Source organism: Suricata suricatta, chromosome 11, assembly GCF_006229205.1.
Source record: "Suricata suricatta isolate VVHF042 chromosome 11, meerkat_22Aug2017_6uvM2_HiC, whole genome shotgun sequence".
Lineage (NCBI taxonomy): Eukaryota > Metazoa > Chordata > Mammalia > Carnivora > Herpestidae > Suricata > Suricata suricatta.
Genome location: NC_043710.1, coordinates 72984159 through 73003277, shown reverse-complemented (window position 1 = coordinate 73003277; position 19119 = coordinate 72984159). Strand labels below are relative to the sequence as shown.

Sequence of the window (19119 nt, the reverse complement as noted above, 5' to 3'; positions counted from 1 at the left end):
CTTGTTTGTGTTGCTTCCTCTACTTGGAGAGCCTTTCTTCCCTTCTTCATCTGTTCAATTCCTACCCATATTTCAAGACTCAGATTAAAAGCCAACTTGATTGTTCCAGAGAAGTGACTATTGTGCACAAAGAGCCTTTATTTTCTGCCTCAAATCCTTTTTTGTTTTGTAAATGTTTAAGTCTAGCTACTAGGCTATGGACTCCTTGAAAGTCTTACCATTTCTTGCATTCACTACCCACCTTTCTCACAGGGAGGCAATCACTAAATATCTGTTGACCGGATGGCAAGTAAATGAGCATGTACATTCCTATATATTCAATATTTAATTAAATGTAATACAAGAATCTGTCTAACAGCAGGCCCTGAATAAACACCATTGACCGTGTGGTGTAATTGTACGACTTTCTGCATCTACACGCTGGTCCTTGTTCTTTTTACCTTGCAGGTGATCACTAACTTGGCAGGTTATCATCCACTTCCCAGGATTCTCGACTATCATTTCTACTGTCAGAAAAGTGGCTGGGAACAGGTTGACGACATCAGTCCGATGCCTTCTGCTGACGAAGGTGTTACCATAAAAATAGATGGAATGGATGTCTATCTCATTCCCCATCCCGAATAGGTGCCAGGACACTGATTCTCCAACACACATTTCAGGCTCGGGGAAGTTTCCAAAGAGGTATCCGTTGAGGGCTGAAAAACAGAAGCACACTGGTGGGAGAGACTTCCCTGCAAAGGCGAGCAGGACCAGAAACAATGGTAACATACTCTAGCACAGCTGAAGAGGTGGCACTGGTTATCGGTTGTAATGTTTTTGTGCAGAAAAGCATGGCTTCTTTCATATAGTCCCAGATACGAATGAAAGGTATTAAGCTTTTCAAGAAAAAAGCACTCAATAGAAGTAGAGATGAGCACAGATGGAAACAGCCTTGGAGATGCTATGTGATCACAGCACCAAGGTCAGGAGTAAATAGAACACTGCCCAGACTTTGAGGATGGCTCCACCACTTCCTGTCGAGATCCTTGATTTTTTTTCATACCTGACTTCCCTATAGGACTCCATTTCCTGAAACTCTGTCTTACTCATTTCACAGCTGTCAGGACCTGGCAGAAAAGCTGGCACATAGTAGCTACTTAAGTAATGAAAGCTTGCAACAAGAAGGAAAAGAAAAGGGGCTGATTACAAGGACATGTTACTTTAAAGTTTTGTTACTTTAAAATCAGGGAGAAAAAACAGTGTTTACTAGGTCTTGCTGGGGCAGAATCTTACTGATTGTGCTTATGCCGGAAGTCCAAGACCTACTCTTTCAAATCACCTGAATGGCAGCCAGGACTTGACCAAGAGTGGAAGAAAACTTGATTGAGGGTTTTCAAGAGTCATAACATCACTTCTTTTTTCTTTAGGCCTTTTCTATTTTTTTGAGGGTTTATTCACTTATTTTGAAAGAAAGAGAGAGAGAGAGAGAGTGCGTGCGCACCAGCAGGGGAGAGGTAGAGAGAGAGAAAGAATCCCATGAACCGTGAGATCATGACCTGAGTCAAAATCAAGAGTTGGAGCCTAAACCGACTGAGCCACCCAGACACCTCTCATAGCATCACTTCTTAAATTCAAACTGAGCTAAGAAATAACTAAGATAACAATGATTAAGGCAGTTCAATTGATTCTAAATAATTCTGGTATTATTAATTTATTATTAATAAATCTTGTATTGGTCAAGCATTTTTTTGTTGTTTTTTTAAGTTGATATTTTTCTATTTTCTAGTATTGGGTCTCCTTTACCAATCCAAAGAAGGATTGATTGTTTGCAAATACCTACTTCTGCTCACAGGATGGTTGTTATGTTAAATGTATTCTGTATTTGCTTATGTAACTCATTCCTTTTTGTTGGACATTTTCATTTGAAAGAGTAAAAGGAGTTATGTGGGCAGCTGAGTCATAAACCATCACAGTTAGTAGTTTTCAGCAAGATTTGAGATCATCGCCACCATTTTGTAAAGAATAAGGACACAAGTTGACTGGACACAGCAATGACTTGAATTTAGGTCTTTGTTTATTCCATTCTTTGTTTCTTTCCCTGCCTCCCTCCCTTTTCTCCATTACTTCTTCCCTCCTAAAATATTTGCCAAGTATCCATGTCACACAGCGTTGCTGAAAATACCACTGGAAAGAAAAGAGAGGGTGTGTGATGCAGTGGAAACAGAATAGGGACACTCACACCTCTGCACACTTTGGAATCAAACACAACAAAACTAAAATGTATTTGCTATGGATTTCTCTCAGGTTCTGTCAGGCAGCTCTGGCACTAATCATCACTTTGAACTCAGGCAAGTCATTGACAGTCTCTTGACCTCAGTTTCTTCATCTGTAAAATGGAGGAGGTCAGATGATCTTTAGCTCCTCCCCTCTCTCCTATGATTTTATGACTACGTTGATGCTGCCTTGGTTAGGATGACTCTGGGAGACAGACAAGCAAATATGGAGGGAATTTATCAATGAATGACATGGAGAGTTTGTTTACATTGAAGATGTTCTTTCTGTTCAGTAGAACTCTCTGAGAAAACAGCTGAAAGACACTACTTAATAATCCCCAAGTCCTAAAATTATGTATTAAGCCACTGCTCCACAAAACAGAAATGAGTAAGTGTTCTGTCTCAGTGGACAAGGTAACTATAGAAATTCATTATTTTCAACAAATACAGGGTCTGAAACATTGTGAATGTTTAATAAATGTTGACTGAAAGAATGTCTGGGAAACATATTCACCAGTGTGTGTTTAAACACAGCATATAGGGGCACCTGGGTGGCTCAGTCAGTTAAGTGACTGACTTCAGCTTAGGTCATGATCTTGCAGTCTGTGGGTTTGAGCCCCGCATCGGGCTCTATGCTGACAGCTCGGAGCCTGGGGCCTGCTTCGGATTCTGTGTCTCCCTCTCTCTCTGCCCCTCCCCTGTTTACACTCTGTCTCTCTCTCTCTGTCAAAATTAAATACAAAATTTTTAAAAACACAGCATATAGCATAGTTCTTGAACTTAGCAGTCACTCAGAAAATGGTTACTGGATAAATGTAAAAGTTTGCAAACCACAGGATTGTTATATGATGATGATTCATTCTCCTTTTATCCCATCAGTATAAACCCACCCATCCTCTCTAGGCTCACCTCCTAATTCTTTCCTAATTATAATATTAATCCTTCCATTTTCTATATCATAGCTTTGTCATACCCAATATAGCTTATAATTATTGCCTCCCCCCTTCTCAGATTGTTTGAGGTTCTGACATGTACTGTGTTTCAAATCACTTTCTAATCACTCTTATCCCTGAGTTATAAATCCTAGAAAACCAGGTTAGACATTTCTGTGTTTTTGCGTCCCTCATAATATCAGATACACAAAAGGCATATAGTACAAATTTGACAACACCGGAGACACTCACCGTGCATTTTATTACTTCTCTGGAAAACAGCATCTTTTTTGTCAACTGAATTAGGGTCAGTGCAGAAATGTCTGATATTTTCATCAAGGTACCAGCTTTGATTCTCATCCACCAGAGTAAACATTATAATGAACTCTCGGTCCACATCTGTCCTTGTTCCTGAATATTTATTCAGAATACCTATCAGGAACATTTAAAAGAGTAGAGAAAAAAAGTTCAAAATGAATTAAATCAAGGTGTATTTCATTTCTTGCCAATGGTACCAGGTAAGTGAGAAGGGTGATCAAGACTTACATGTACAAGAGTAACCACAACATGAAAGCAGCAAAGAATTTTAATAGAAATGACAGAGCTAAAGAGAAAAGTCATAAAACATAAGTCTTCGCAATCAGACTTGAAAACCTTGGCTCCTAAAGGGAGTCAGCTTTACCAACAGAGCACAGACACACTAACTCAGTAGCGAACAAAATCTCAAATGATTAAGCAGTTGAAATATAAAACAAAAGCATCTCTGGTCATTGGGCTACATTTTTGACTTTCCAAAGTGTGGTGTCAGGGTGGTCTGAACAACTATCAGTGGGGAATATCCCTGTTGTTTGAAAGAGAAATGCATGTAAGTTTCAGAATGCTATCGTGGTTCTTTGACAGAAGTCTGAATTATTGCCGTTGCTGCAATGTTAGATTAATCTTCTATGTTGGAAGAATTTCCCTATCCTACAGAAAGCTTGGAAGAAAGGGCACATTCCATATGAAGCAACAGAGATGGGCAAAACAAGACCTGACGTTGTATACACTTTTTAACACACCTGGGAATAGGCTTCTGTGCATGTGTGTGTGTGTATGTGTGTTGGAGGGGGCTCTCTTTACCTTCCTTGCACACCAGCAGTGGGCCAATTAACCCAGAGCAGATGTCCTTAGGAGCGTCAATGTGCGAATGGTACACCCAGGTCAGGCAGTTGGCGTCCGCTGGAGCAGGGGCGTATTCTTCTCTCACTGGCCAGACATAGGTGTAGTTTTTGCCGGGAGGAACCATATCATCATCCTTATTCCTTCCAGATGTTCCATCTGGGTATAGGGCTCCTTCCAAGAAAAGATACAACATAGTTAAAATACAGAGATCACGTGCTATCATGGACAGGGCCAGAGCTTTGGAATCAAACACATATGAATTAAAATTTATTTCCTGTGGGATTGAGGCAAGTACTTAAATTCTCAGTGCCTTGGTTTCCTATCAGGAAAGCTAGAATGGTGACATCTACCCCACAGGGACGTGAGAACTAGATGACACAATGTATACAAAGCATCCTGAACAAAACCAAATGCTCAATAACTGCTCATAAGGACCCCTTCTGATGGTCCCCCTGTACCAATCAGGAAGATTTGAATCTACCCCACTTAACATCAACTCAAGAAGGAAAGGATAAATGGCAAAAGACATAATGAAACTCTTGGGCACTTATTACAGATTCAGCACCTGTTTGGGATCTCATAAAAGACAGGAAGGAAGAGTAAGACATTCATCTTTCCTCCAGAGATCCTACAGTTCTGTTGAGCAGACCAGAATTGGAAGTATTATCACATATGACAACTGGAGAGTAAAATAGGGTGATGTGTTGAATGTAATTTTGGGCTCAGCTAAGTGGGAGAGGGGGATCTACCACAGAGTGGTTAGGGGTAAATGGGCATGGCATTTCCTTTCTCTGTTTTATAAACTAAGATGGCACCAGATGTTTCAATTAAGGAAAGTCCACTGCTAAAACTAGTTTGACAAACACCTGGATGGAATGTACGGGCCTGCAGGGACAGGGAGGAACTGGATGGCACTGAGCAGAAGGCTGGAAGGTGAAGGGCCCAGAAGGACATGAATGTGGACACACTCCAAGTTCATTCTTCATTCTTTCATTTCTTCACCAATTCATTCAACAAACTTGCAATCCTGAACTCCCTGCAGTAGGACAGTTTTCTAAAATGCATTTACATACAGAGAAGGGCGGGATAGCCAGCGGTTAAGTTCACAGCCATTGAAGCTAGACTGCCTGAAGCTAGACTGCCTGGAAACAAATCTCATCTCCATCACTTCTTAGCTGTGATTTAGGCAATTTCCTTCTCTTCTATGAATCTTAGCTTCTCATCTGTAAGAGGAGGATAATTATCATATTAATCTCATAGAGTTGTTGAGGCTTATGTGACAAGATCTACAAAAAGTTTATCACAGCCCCTTATATATAGTAAGCATTCCATAAATATCAGTTGTTATTTCTTCATAGCACTTGCCCAAGATTTTAATTATATAATGTTTGATTGATGGCTATCTCTCATTTGTCTCTTATATTGACTGTAATTTCCATGCAAGCCAGGTTTCTTTATGCTTAAAATTTTATATGCAGTGCTACCTCAGTGCTTAGTATAAGGGTGCTCAGCATCAAATATCTGTTGAATGAAATAATGAATGAGTGGCATGACTATACACACCAAAGCCCTGTGAACAAAATGCATGGCTTGGAAGCTTCTGAATTATGCAGACACTGAAGGTCAGTAGCTGGGGGAGGGTGGGTGGGTAGTGGACTTGTCTAGAAACTTCAACTGAGATCACCCATTTTGCTTTGATTATACGATACAAATCAATATCAACAGTAGTTTTTCTAGAGATTCTTATATTCACAATTTACTTAATGTGCTTTTTTTTTTGCTTATTATTATTGGGAGGTGTTGATGGCTATTATTGAAAGGAGAAGCTAGAATCCCTAAGCAAATCCTTGGTGTCACCACTCAAGATGATGAAGATCATTTGGAATGCAAAATAAACCGTGAATATAAACTAAAAAGTGATTTGGGAGTGGGTAGCTTATTAAGTTGTTCTGAAGGTTATCCCCAGGAAAGGATTTTGATTTGACAAAGGTTTTGAGCAATGGTAACATTAACAGTATGAGCGTATTTTTAAAACATTCATTTGGTTTTACTCATTTGAGAACGTGTGGGTATTTAGAATTGTAATATACAAGTTTTCACCCATCAGATTTGAGAATATTGAGGATTGGTGACATTGGAGGAGTAACAGGACAACTCTTAAACAAATGGTGAAAGAGTAAACGTGCAGTTGTTTGGGGGACAACTTACCAATTTCCATAGAAAGAAAGAAAGAAGGAGAGAGAGAAAGAGGAGAGAGAGAGAGAGAGAGAGAGAGAGAGAGAGAGAGAGAGAGAGAGAGGGAGAGAGAGAGAAGGAAGGAAGGAAGGAAGGAAGGGAGGAAAAGAATAGAGAAAGGAAGGAAGGAACGAACGAATGAACAAACGAGTATGAGTATAACCAGCAATTTACTTTTAGGAATTTACCTCTGAATTATCCTTGCAAATTTTTATTGAAAATACACTGGAATAGGGGGGAGGTGACTGGGTGGTTCAGTTGGTTAAGTGTCCAACTTCAGCTCAGGTCATGAGCTCAAGCCCTGTGTCAGGCTCTCTGTTGACAGCTCAGAGCCTATAGCCTACTTTGGATTCTGTGTCTCCCTCTCTCTCTGTCCCTTCCCCACTCACACTCTGTCTCTCTCTGTCTCTCTCAAAAAATAAACATTTAATTAATTAATTAATTAATTAAATACACTGGAATATATTCTTGTATTCTAAAACTGCAATGTATACTGGAGCTGGAATATTCACTGTAGAATGTGCTGGTATCCACCCCAAACCGAAAACAACCTAAGTAATTGTCAATCCCAAGTTGGTTCATTCATACAATGGAATATTGCACAAGTGTTAAAAGGAGGTCTTTGTGTGCTGATATGAGAAACTCTCCAAGATTAAGTGAAAAATGAGAAAGAGGAAATACATAGCAGCCTGATAGTATAATCTCTTTGTACAAATAAACACATATACACACACATATGTACACATAACCGCACACATACAAATATGTGTATAGAAAATTTTCTAAGAGAAATTTCTAAGACATTTTTAAAGGTGATCGCTTTTCAGATAAGAGACAAGTAGGAAGAATTTTCACTTTTCTTTTCATACCTCTCTGTACTCTTAAAATTTTCTAACCATGTTCATATACTACATTTTGTTTAATTTTTTGTTTTGAACTCATTTTAGTGGATTATGTAGGAAATCAGAATGTGAGATACTTTCTCCTTCTTTTGTCTTCTCTGAATTAAAAAAAATAGATACTATTTGTTTGTAAATGGTCCTAATACTTAACTATATTTCATATGGGGATCAAGAAAGCACAAGTTAATTCTATTATTAAGTAAGTTAGTGCATGTTAGAGCTCTAGCATAGGTATTGGCATATTAGTAATTGCTTAATCAATGTTAGTCCCACCTACCTACTTGTTCTGAGTTCATTATTTATCTCTCTAGATGAATATCTTGGAAGCAACAACTATGTATTTACTCATTTTTGGAGCCCCAGTACGCAGCACTGGGTCTAGTTCATAGTAAGCACTAAGTAAAAATGAACAGGGGCTTCAAGACTACCAAGCCTGCAGCCTGGGTGGCTCAGTTGGTTGAGTGACCAACTCTCGATTTTGGCTTAGGTCATGATTTCACAGCTCAAGAGTTGGAGCTCCACATTAGGTTCCATGATGACAGTCAAAAGCCTGCTTGGGATCCTTTTTTCCCTCTCTCTCTCTGCTCTTCCCTCTTTTTTTTTTCTCTCTCTCTCTCCCTCTCACTCTTGCTCTCTCTCTCACACACACACACACACAAATAATAAGTAAACTTAAAGAAAAGAAAAAAAAAGAACTAGGAGGCTGGCAATAGTACCCAAGAGAAAAATTCATTAAAAGAGAATGAGATGGTCAGCAGATCCTCTCCCCTAAAAGTAATCATAAAGTTGAAAGAAATAAAGAAAAATGACTATTTCAGTGCTCTGGAAATCAAATAAAGGTACCCAGCAATGTTTACACTTGATAAATTGTTGCACGTGGTTATTCACATACTCCTGGCTGATTCTAATGCTATATGCTTGCAGAAAGAACCAAAGAGCCCAGCAAAAACTAAAATCCAAGGCAGACAAAAAGTACTTCAACTTGGATGGGTTTTCTATCCACTCACAATTCCAATGGTAGAGAACTTAAGATTTACCCATGTTTAACAACAACTTCTGTCCAATCATTTTTCTGACTTCAAAGCTAAACAGATGTAGAGGTGAATCTTAGCAACTAGTCTTAAAAATAAATACAAGAAAAAAGAAAAGAACAGAAACCTTGGTGGCCTCACACTATAGGGAAGACAGATATCATAGATTTAGTCCAGGTAAGTTACTCAATAAAAAGCCTTTAACAGGATGAGGAAGTTCTTATCTATTCCTCTTTGGAAGTTTTTAATTTGATAAGTATTAGATTTTGTTAAATGCTTTTCTGCACCTTTTGACATGATCATCTGGTTTTTGACCTTTATTCTATTAATATGTTGTATTACATTCATTTATTTTTGAGTGTTAAACCAACCTTCCAATCACAGGATAAATTCCATTTCGTCGTGTGTATAGTTCTCTTTATATGTTATTGACATCAGTTTGCTAATATTTTGGTAAGAATTTTTGTGTCTACATTCATGAGGAATATTGATCTGGAGTTTCCTTGTGATGTCTTTATCTGGTTTTGGTATCAAGATAATGTTTGCCTCATAGGATGAATTTGAATGTATTCTTCTGTTTCCTCAAAGATTTTGTAAAGGATTCTCATTATTACTATTATTACAGTCTGTGATAGAATTTAGAAATGAAACAATCTGAGTCTGGGTTTTTCTTTGAGGGAAGATTTTTAATTGCTAATTCCATTTCTTTACATTTTTTAGGTCTGTTCAGATTTTTTAAATTTATTATTAAGTCAGTTTGAGTAAATTCTGTCTTTCTAGGAAGTTGTCAATTTTTATCTAAGTTGTCCAATATTTTGCCATAAAATTGATTGTAATCCTCCCTTAATTTTTATGTGGTCACAGTGATGTCCCATCTTTCATTCCTGATTTTAGAAATTCGTGTTCTCTCTCTTCATCAGACTAGATAAAGTTTTCTCAATTTTGTTCATCTTTTTCAAGAAGCCAACTTCTGGCTTAATCTATTTTATATTATTTTTCTGTTTTTTTCTTCTGTGCATTTATGCTCCAGTCCTTATTATTTTCTTCTTTCTACTTGATTTAGGTTTTATTTCTTCTTCCTTTTCTAGCTTCTTACAGTGAAAGCTTATGTTATTGGTTTGAGGGGGTTTTTTTTCTCTTGACATAGTGTTTAAACCTCTAAATTTCCTTTTAAGTACTTCTTTGGCTGTATATCATAAATTTTGGTATGGTTTATCCCCATTTTTATCCACATCAAAATATTTTACAATTTATCTTATGATTTATTCTTTGACCTATGGGTTATTTAGAAGTGTACTGTTTATTTCTAAATATTTGTAAGAATTTGCAAGATTTTTTCATTGATTATATCAAATTTAATTCCATTGTGATTGGAGAATATACTTTGCATTCTATCAGCTCTTTAAAACTTATTTAGATTTCTTTTAAGCCTATTGTCTATAGGCTTAGGTCAAGTTGGTGATAGTGTCAGTGAAGTCTTCTATATCAAGGGGGACAGATGGAGATAGGGAGAGAGGAGATGGGGAAAAGACAAATCATTGCCTCTTAGATCCCTTTAACTGAAACTGACAGCTCCCTTATTTATAAAGACAAGACACCAATCATATAGGATTGATATTTACCTTCTGAATCTTTGTTGTAGAATACGCCATGTGGATGCAAAGAGTACGGTCGAGAAGCAAAGTTCTTTAAATGGATGACAATCACATCACCCACTTCAGCCCTCAAGATAGGGCCCAGGAATCCAAGCCAGGGAGGTTTCGGGATCTCCGTGGAATAGGTCTCATCTGTGTAATGTCTATAGACAGCCTTTTTGTAAAGACTACCTATCCTGTTGGGCCCTCTTTCGAGAAATAAGGTTGCAAGTCTAAAAATAAGAAGGAACATATTTTTTAATTAACATCAAAAGAAAAATCCTAATAGCTTATCTTAACAGTTCAAAAAGTACTTGTGTGTATGATTTCTTATTTGGTGTTGGACATAACCCTCTAAACTCTGTAGAGCTGGTGAGATTATCTTTAAGTTACTTATGAGAAAACTGAGGCTAAGAGAGTAAGTGACAAGCCAAATGACACAAATAATATTCACAACCAAACTGAACCAAAATAGTCTAAAATCACACTGTCCATTTGCCCCTTTTTGTTTAACATGTTCCCCTTCACTTTTTCTTTTAACAAACAGTATGTACTGACCAGGTTCCCAGCACCTTGCTATATGCTATGAAGGAATACTAGAGTTTATGACCTAATGGAAAAGTTAGGTAATGACATACAGCAGTATATGATTAAGTGCCAGTTGAGTTGATGGAGTCACACCAGGTCTGAGAGTTTCTGTATTGACTAATGGGTTAATGTTTGCTTCATTAAGGTTGGGGAAAGCATTATAGATCAAAAAGCCAAAGACGAGGTATTTTCAAGGCTCCATCCTCATTTCCTCAGAGAGATTATACAATGTTTGTATACCAGTGACTCAGATACAAAGCTCCTAAGCAGTTCCTACCACAAAGCTACCCAGCAGCCTCTAGTATGAATGGTAGCTTTGCCCACCCTGCAGGCTTTTCAAGATGATGGAGCCAGATATCAGCATGTCAAGCAGTCAGGCAGCCAGTCCACCATGGAGCAGAAGATACGGGTGTAGGCAGATGGAGGAGAGGGTGCCTGGATCAAACAGGGGACAGGGATCTAGTGGCTCAAGTCACAGCAGGAGCAGTGTTCTTTGGTACATCTAGCCCAGCTTTCTTTCCCGGCCTCATTTCCTCTTTGCCTGCTTCCCATGACCTCACACTTCTGCCAGGCCTCATGGTCAGCCCCCTCAAAATGCACGGTATCCTTCCCAGTGTCTAAGATTTGCACACATTCTTTTCCCACGTCTGAATGTTATTCCCTACTGTCTACCTACCAAGCACCCTTCCAAGTCAGTTTCAACTCTTCCTCCTATTCCTTTCTGTACACGCACAGTGCTCTGTTCGTGCACGAATAACACCCTTGCCAAAATGTGTTACAGTAAGATATGTCTCTGGTTTGTGAGCTAACTGATTACAAAAATCCTTCAAATATATTTTTATTATAATGCTTCAGAATTGCCTGGAAGCCTTGGCGCTTAATGGCTTTGGAATAAAGAAAAAGAAAAGCCTTGAATTTGCCCCCAGATTGGCAGGTTAAAGCTAGGGTAATATTGCAAACTACATTTGCAGAAAATTGTATGGCCATAACTGACTTTGACTATTCTCTAGGCCAAGAATGGCAAATGGGTTTTAACTTGTGCACCAAATCTGACTAATTGGTAGTGACTGCTTAGGGGAAAAAGTCAAGGTTGAGTTCAAGCGAGGGGAAGAATGAACCACTCAGGATATGTAATGCAGATGTGAGGTTGGAGGCATACTTGATTACTCTCTGCTCACACGGACTCCCAGGTAATAGGATACTTTGGGGTCTTGGGATGTGGCCTTGTCTACAACTGGATGACATAATACTATCACTACTGGCAGAACATACACCAAGCTGTTCTCTCACAACAGCAATTAGAAAAAATGAGCTCCTCATGTTCTTTTCTCAGGTCCCTTTGTAACCAAAATACATAATACATTGTATCTGATAATGGCTGGGTCCAGGGCAGAGTTTGTGGGCACCAGAAAATATCCAGTGAATATCTCCAAAATCCAACCTGTGACCATATGAGATTAGGTTTGCTGAACCTGCCTTCCAAAGACTATTTTCTTTCTCCTAGAGACCTGTTGACAAAGAGCCAACTTATTTGTTTGTAATTTATAAACAGAAGCTTATAGCACAACAAAATTTAAAACAAAAGCATTTAAACAGAATAGCACGGTTTTCAAGTCAGAGTAAAAGCAATTTCTTGGGGTGTCTGGGTCACTCAGTCAGTTGAGCATCTGACCCTTGATTTCAGTTCAGGTCATGACCCTAGGGTCATGGGATTGAGCCCCATGGGATTCTCTCTCCCTCTCTTTCTCTCTCTCTGCCCATCTCCCACCACCCTCAAATAAATAAATAAATAAATAAATAAATAAATAAATGGCATTTCTTCACAGTGTCATGACTTCCTTATTCTAATCAGCTGGGACATTCAGCTTACTCCAGATCACAAACCATGGTCAAACCTGCCAGCAATAAAGCCCTCCTTTTTTTGATAAAAATTTTTTTAATTCTTTATTTTTGAGAGAGAGAGACAGAGTGAGAGTGTGTGTGCAGGGGAGGGGCAGAGACAGAGGGAGACACAGAATCCAAAGCAGGCTCCAGGCTCCGAGCTGTCAACATAGAGCCTGATGTGAGGCTTAAACTCATGAAACATGAGTTTCATGATCCTGAGCTGAAGTCAGATGATTAACCAACTGAGCCACCCAGGTGCTCCAATAAAGCCCCTTTTAAAGAGGCTGGCCTTGGCTTTGGAGTAAGGGAACTTGCTAGGGTTCTCAGCCAACCCAAATTAAGGGGTCGAGCAATGAGACCTCAGTTCTAAAGGGCATTGCCACATCACTGCAGAGCTGGAGGCATTGCCAGAGGGGTAAAATTAACTGGAAATGACATTAGAAGTGGAGAGAAATGCAACTTGCAGAACTTCTCTGAGCAGTGAGTACTGTTTATGCTCAAAAAAAATCAGCTGCTCCTGATGCGGTTTGTGAGGTGGAAGGAAGGAGCCCCCTGAAGATACATGAGTATATTATCAGGTGGTCACCGAAATCCCTTCTGAGAAGGATTGCTCCAGTGACCTGTAGAATGGGTTCCGTCTTCTTGTGACCAAGGGGACAGTAAGAAGTGCCACAACCAAGCCACCTTCCTCTCTCCTCAGCACACAGTCTTGCCTCCAAATAAGAATGGAGCAAGGATCTGTTGAAGGAGCCCCAATATTGTTTATTTTCTCAGAGCCCCAGATTCGTAGCCTGGCTGGGCACCCACATGTGTCAACCCTGCCCTGCCTTTGGTGTGGAGTCAGTAGGTGGGAGGTTCCTAGGACAAAGAGGAAAGCCATGGGTTTAGGCTCCCCTTGGAGGAGCCAGGGACCAGAGGGCTAGTCTTTCCAGAAGCAGCAAAAGCTCTTTCTCCCCAACCTGCCAGGTTCAGCACCTAAATAGCAGGATAACAAGACCGGAATCTTGACAAAAGGGTTGGAGTATTGTCAAAATGATTTTGGTAGCAAAAACCTGGAAAGACCAAAATGTTCTTCAGTTGGTGACTAGATTAATTATGGCACATTCAGACCACATGGCCAGACAACAGAATGAGGTCCTTCGACAGGGGGCAATGTGGCATGACCACTAAGATACCACATGAAAAAAACAATCAGCACATAAAGTATGATCCTATTTCTGTTTTTTTAACAATATACACATTTACACATATGCAAAGAAAACATTTGGAAAGTAGCCACGAAAACCATAAAAATGTAACCTCTGGGCCATGGGCTGAGGCCACAGGCAGGAGTGGGAAGGAATGAGTTTACTCCCCCTCTTCTGTATTTGGGCATATTTGACTCTATACTTTTTATTTACTGTTGTAATAAAAACAAGCTCACATTCTATATAGAAGAGAGGATCCAGGCTTTTTTGACAACTCAGGGGCCAAATTCCTCTTACGTGGCTTCTCCCTCTGAAAACATAGCTGCCACCACAAGGTGTGTTGTTAGGATGAGCTCCCCTCCACGGGGGTGTGGCACCCTGAGCAGGGAGCACAGGGCCTGCAGCCTGAGTTGGAGGGAAGGGAATCACTGCTCAACCTCTGGCTTGACAAGTCCTCTCTCAGGCAGCGGACCGAGAACTTGGGCACAGTTCCATGTGTGCAAACTCGGTCTTCTGTGGACCCACTGAGCCTGCGTGTGTCTGCCCCAGAGTAAGAGTTCACCCTCTTTGGCTCCGTGAGGCAGAAGCCTATGTTACCCTGTGCAAGGGAATGGGATAAAAAGTCCGGATGCCTGACACTAGGGCTTTTGTGATAGAAGCCTTTAGGTTTCCCAGCCTCACTTGCAGCTTGAAGGGTCATGTGACACAGTTCTAGCCAATGAGCTGTATACATATGTCATTCAAGGTACTCATCTGGACTCCTCCTCCGGCACAGATATCGCAGTTGTTGGCCCTTCCCCTTATTCTTGCCTGAAATGAAGATATGATGAAGAGCGTCCACAGCCATCTTGAGAGAATGGGGAAGAGGGCGACACCCTACAGAAGGTCAAGTAGAAAGCCAAAGGAATCTGGGACCCTGAAGATTGCCAACCTCTGGCTTTCTCTTGAGTAAACCAAAAAAGTACTGTTGAGCCAGCATTTTTCAGGTTTCTGTTAACTAGCAGCTGAATACAAGTCTTAACTGAATAGGCTGTTGAGAAGGAGGAGGAGGACAATGAAGCAGATGAAGAACTGAGTCATCCTCAGGCTAATTAGCCCCAGAGTAGGAGAGTTACCTGACTTTATAGCTGATATTGGGCCACCCAGTGAGGCAACGACAGAGGAAGGATTAGATATGGAATTACTGGTGTCCTTTCTAGGCTCAGCCTGATGGATAAAAGGCTAGAAAGAGGTCATTCATAGGGAGGGCCCTGTCTATCCAACAGGGTCTGCAGGGAAAGATGGACCTCTGAGTCTCGCCGCTTCTCTACTCTTGGCTCCCAGCATGTGCTGGCATGCATGGGTGTGCTCACACACACACAAACACACACACACACAAATGCATGCTGAGCAAGAGTTCCTGACCATGCACGAGTTGTCTGGCAGAGCCACCCAAACAAAAGGCAAACATATCGGAAGGAGGGCGAGTTGTTTGTTGACTGCCTATAGTACCCATTAGAAATGCTGCATATTTTAGCATTGAGTTATATGTATTGACTTGTTTTGCACATTCCTGGACGTGTGTCGGTCTTATCACATAGTCAGCCTATAGTCACCCTGAGACAGGATTAGGTTTTCTAAAGCAGTAGTTCCCAAATGTCCACCCATGTGTCAGCTGTATCAGAATTATTTGGGACATCTGCCAAAAACTTGGGTCCCCAGGCCCATTTCAGGTCAACTGAACACACTTTCTGATGTGGCATCTTTATTTTTCCTAAGTTCGCCAAACGATTCTTTCAGCAGAACTTCCCAGTGCTTACCCATTCCGATTCTTCTTTCCTCCCAGCAGAAGGGGAGAGCAAAGAGCTTTTGCACACAGGTGGGGCCACGAGATTTTGGCAAATGGCTGGGAGAAGGAAATGACATATGTCATTTCTGGGCCAGGGTATTTAATTGTCATTATAATACCCCCTCACTTTCTCTGCTGCAGGAAAAGCCTACAGGAAAGATAATAAAGCCTTAGGACCCATGCAGCCGGCTTATTAGTTATCCCACTAGGACAGTTGTCCTGGAGCCATCTGGCCCTATATGAAGCTGAGTGGATGAGAAATACACCTCTGTGGTGTTAAGCCCCTGAGATCTGGGGGCTGTTTGTTGCTGTAGCACAACCTATCCTAGTCTAACCCATGTCGTGCTGAATGTGCAGGGAAATCACATCTCTGTAGTACTCAGTACAAAACAAAAACTATAGCAGCTATTTGAAACTAGAACATAGTAAGTATTTGAAACCATAGGAACTATTCAAAGTGGAGAAAATAGGAAGAGGTGAAAGTAAGAGAAATCAGTCTTTTTAGTGGTTCTGCAGTAAGTTGCTCCTAAGAACATACTATACATTTGTAACAGTAGGACAGAGCTCCATTGCTCATGAGTCAGGGAAGCTGCAACCCTTGCCCAAGGGTGACTTCGAGGGAGCTGTCCACAGAAAGCAGCCTCTGACACAGCTAGAGAGCACTAGTTAGAATGTCTATGCTCATGGGACTGATATTATTTACAGAGTAGCTGCAAGACGGCCCCACCGTGAGGCCATCACTGCCCCTCAAGCTCATCCCCAACCAACATTCTGATATCTTGGCTCAAACTGAAAAGGAATATATTTAATGCTGTGAAGAAATACAGTCAGGCTGGAAATTTTCACATTAGCAACTGCTTGAAAGACAAAATGAGGATATAGAACATTGACATTGCCAAGGCCAAGGGTAATACCGTGAAGAGGAGGTGAGATTACCCATTGTTACAAGCAACTTGCCTTCAAGAATCATCTAACCAGTGCAGAGACAGACTTCCAGGCTAGATTCTGAGGGGTTGGTAGTTCAGAGCAGGTGTGCAACTCACCAGCACCTCTGTCCCCCACAACTTAGATCTTTCAATCAGATTTTCCTTCATTCATTCAACCACCGAACAATTGTTAAACATCTATTGTATATGGGACATTAAAATAAAAACTGGGGCAAAGATGTATGAATGTCAGTCTCTGCATCCAACAGATTTACCATCAGGCTGGGAAGACAAAACATACACATTTGAGAGTAAATAGCAACACCTCGTTTTCTATTTTGGCAGCTGTACCATATAGACCCTGCAGGTCTGAGTGTGTGGAGGGGAGATAGGGTGCAGGGAAATAGCAGCGGGGAATGTGGTCAGAGCAAATGTGTCAGACCATGATGGTCACCAGAAGGAAGGACAACGTTGTTGCCTGAGCTTGAGAAGGCACATTGAGAAAACAGGACTAGATTTGGACAAGTGCTACTTGGCAAAAAGAAGGGTGGAGATGGTGATTAAGCAAGTTTGCACTTGGGTGCAGCCATGCCCCCTAATTAGATTAATATATTTTAAGCCATCCAATTGATGTGTTCTTCTACACAGTCTCTCACCCCAGCTCCTCTGGCACTACTCAAGTCTTGAGTTCTTCCATTTCCCACTTCATGTCCACAGAAGCCCCTCAGAACACACACAGGAGCATTATAAACAGATTTATGCAGTAAAGGGAAAAGAAAGTAGACTTGAATCCCAGCTTCCCTACTTGATGCGGTGAGGTGTTGGGAAAGCAACTTCTCTGAACCCCATTTTCCTTAGCTGAAAACTGGTGACTATGACATAGCCATCATGAGGAGAAAGGGAGGCAATATAGAGTCCCTTACACAGGGTCTGGGAGAGGGGATACTCAGTCAGTGGGAGTCATGGCAAAGCTCTAAGTAGAAAGAGGGAAATGTGACCATTTGCGGTCTCTTTTCCACAGAGCTCCTGCTCTCCAGAGACCCCTCGAGATAGGAGAGCTACCATGATGGTTAACATTTCTTGCATGCAGACCCACACCGCCAGGCACCACATGTGAGCACATCCACAGATTCTATGTCATCTGAGCCTCCTGATCCCCCCTCCCCAGAGTGGGCTGATAATGGCTTCCAAAGATAAGTGTCAGTCCTGATCCCCTTATTCAGAAAAAGAGTCTTTGCTGCTGTGATTAAGTTAAGGGTTTTGACATGAGAACAAAGAGACACATATAGAGAAGGGATAGGAAAATGGGGGCAGAAGTGGGAGCCATGGCTCCACAACCAGATTGCCAGCAGCTTCTACCAGAAGCTGGAAAAGTCAATAAATTGATTCTCCTTTAAGCCCCCAGAGAGAGTGTGGCCCTGCAAACATCTTTATTTCAGACTCCGGCCTCCAGAACTAGGAGAGAATAAATTTCTGTTGTTTTAAGCCACGCAGTTCATGATAATGTGTTACAGCAGCCACAGGGAACTCATATACCCACAAAGCAAGTGCTATCATTATCTCCATTTTACTGACAAGCATATTGAGGCAAAGAGAGATTCAGATACTTTACTCTGTTGGTAAAACAAGAATTGTAAGCCTGTCAGTTGATGTCAGAGCACACTTCCCCAGCAAGCCAGGCTGCCATGGCATCTCTGTTAGACCACTGCTAGGCTACACTTGGCTGGGGAAACCTACCCTTGGACTCCTGGTCCCCCTGACCTGGGACAGGACATCTGTCACCCATTGCATGGCATGAAAAGCTTTTACAATGACCATATCTGGAATGTAATGAGGATGCAGTGATGGTTAGCTATTATATTGTCTGTGAGTTCTCTTAAATCCCACTAACCAGGCCTTGGATCCCCACTATCTAGAGGTCAGAAAAGGTAGAGGGGGACCAAGATGGTGTTTGTGAAGGATGGTAAGGAAACAGGGAGAACTGGGGTAAGGGAAGGTGACAGGGACTGCCTGATGCCGTGCAGTAGTTATGTTCCCCTGCTTCTTAGTAACAGAATCAAAGCCCACTTTTACTCAGAAAGAAAAACACAAAATGAGAAGACTGTATTTCTGAGCCCCCTTTGTGACTTTGGGTATCCAGTGAGATGTACATAGAATTGGTTGTGTGGGGTTTCCATGAAATCCCTTTAAAGGGCTATAGGATAATACAGCAGGAATTGTACCCTTTTTACCTTTCCCCTTTCTGTCTTCCTTCCTGGAACATAAACGTGAGAGCTGGAGTTCCAGCAGCCATATTGTGGTGGCCATGAACTACCCTAAGGAGTGAAGTCACATGCTAAGGTCATCCAGATGGCTAACAGATGTTGAAAAAATGCTCAACATCACTCATCATCAGGGAAATACAAATCAAAACCACAATGAGATACCACCTCACACAAGTCAGAATGGCTAACATTAACAGCTTTGGCAACCACAGATGTTGGCGAGGATGTGGAGAAAGGCTCTCTTTTGTACTGCTGATAGAAATGCAAACTGGTGCAGCCACTCTGGAAAGCAGTA

At 41.1% G+C, this 19119-nt stretch overlaps 1 protein-coding gene across 1 annotated transcript in view; it reads right to left on the bottom strand.

Moving 5' to 3' along the window:
* The window catches only part of HEPHL1 (hephaestin like 1), a 78216-nt gene that overhangs the window by 53034 nt on the left and 6063 nt on the right, over positions 1-19119 (bottom strand). The window contains exons 2-5 of the mRNA XM_029914779.1: positions 10136-10380; positions 4304-4516; positions 3437-3616; positions 441-695 (exon numbers count right to left, since the gene is read on the bottom strand). Coding sequence (XP_029770639.1) covers positions 441-695; positions 3437-3616; positions 4304-4516; positions 10136-10380 — 893 coding nt within the window. The remainder of the gene's footprint in view (positions 1-440; positions 696-3436; positions 3617-4303; positions 4517-10135; positions 10381-19119) is intronic.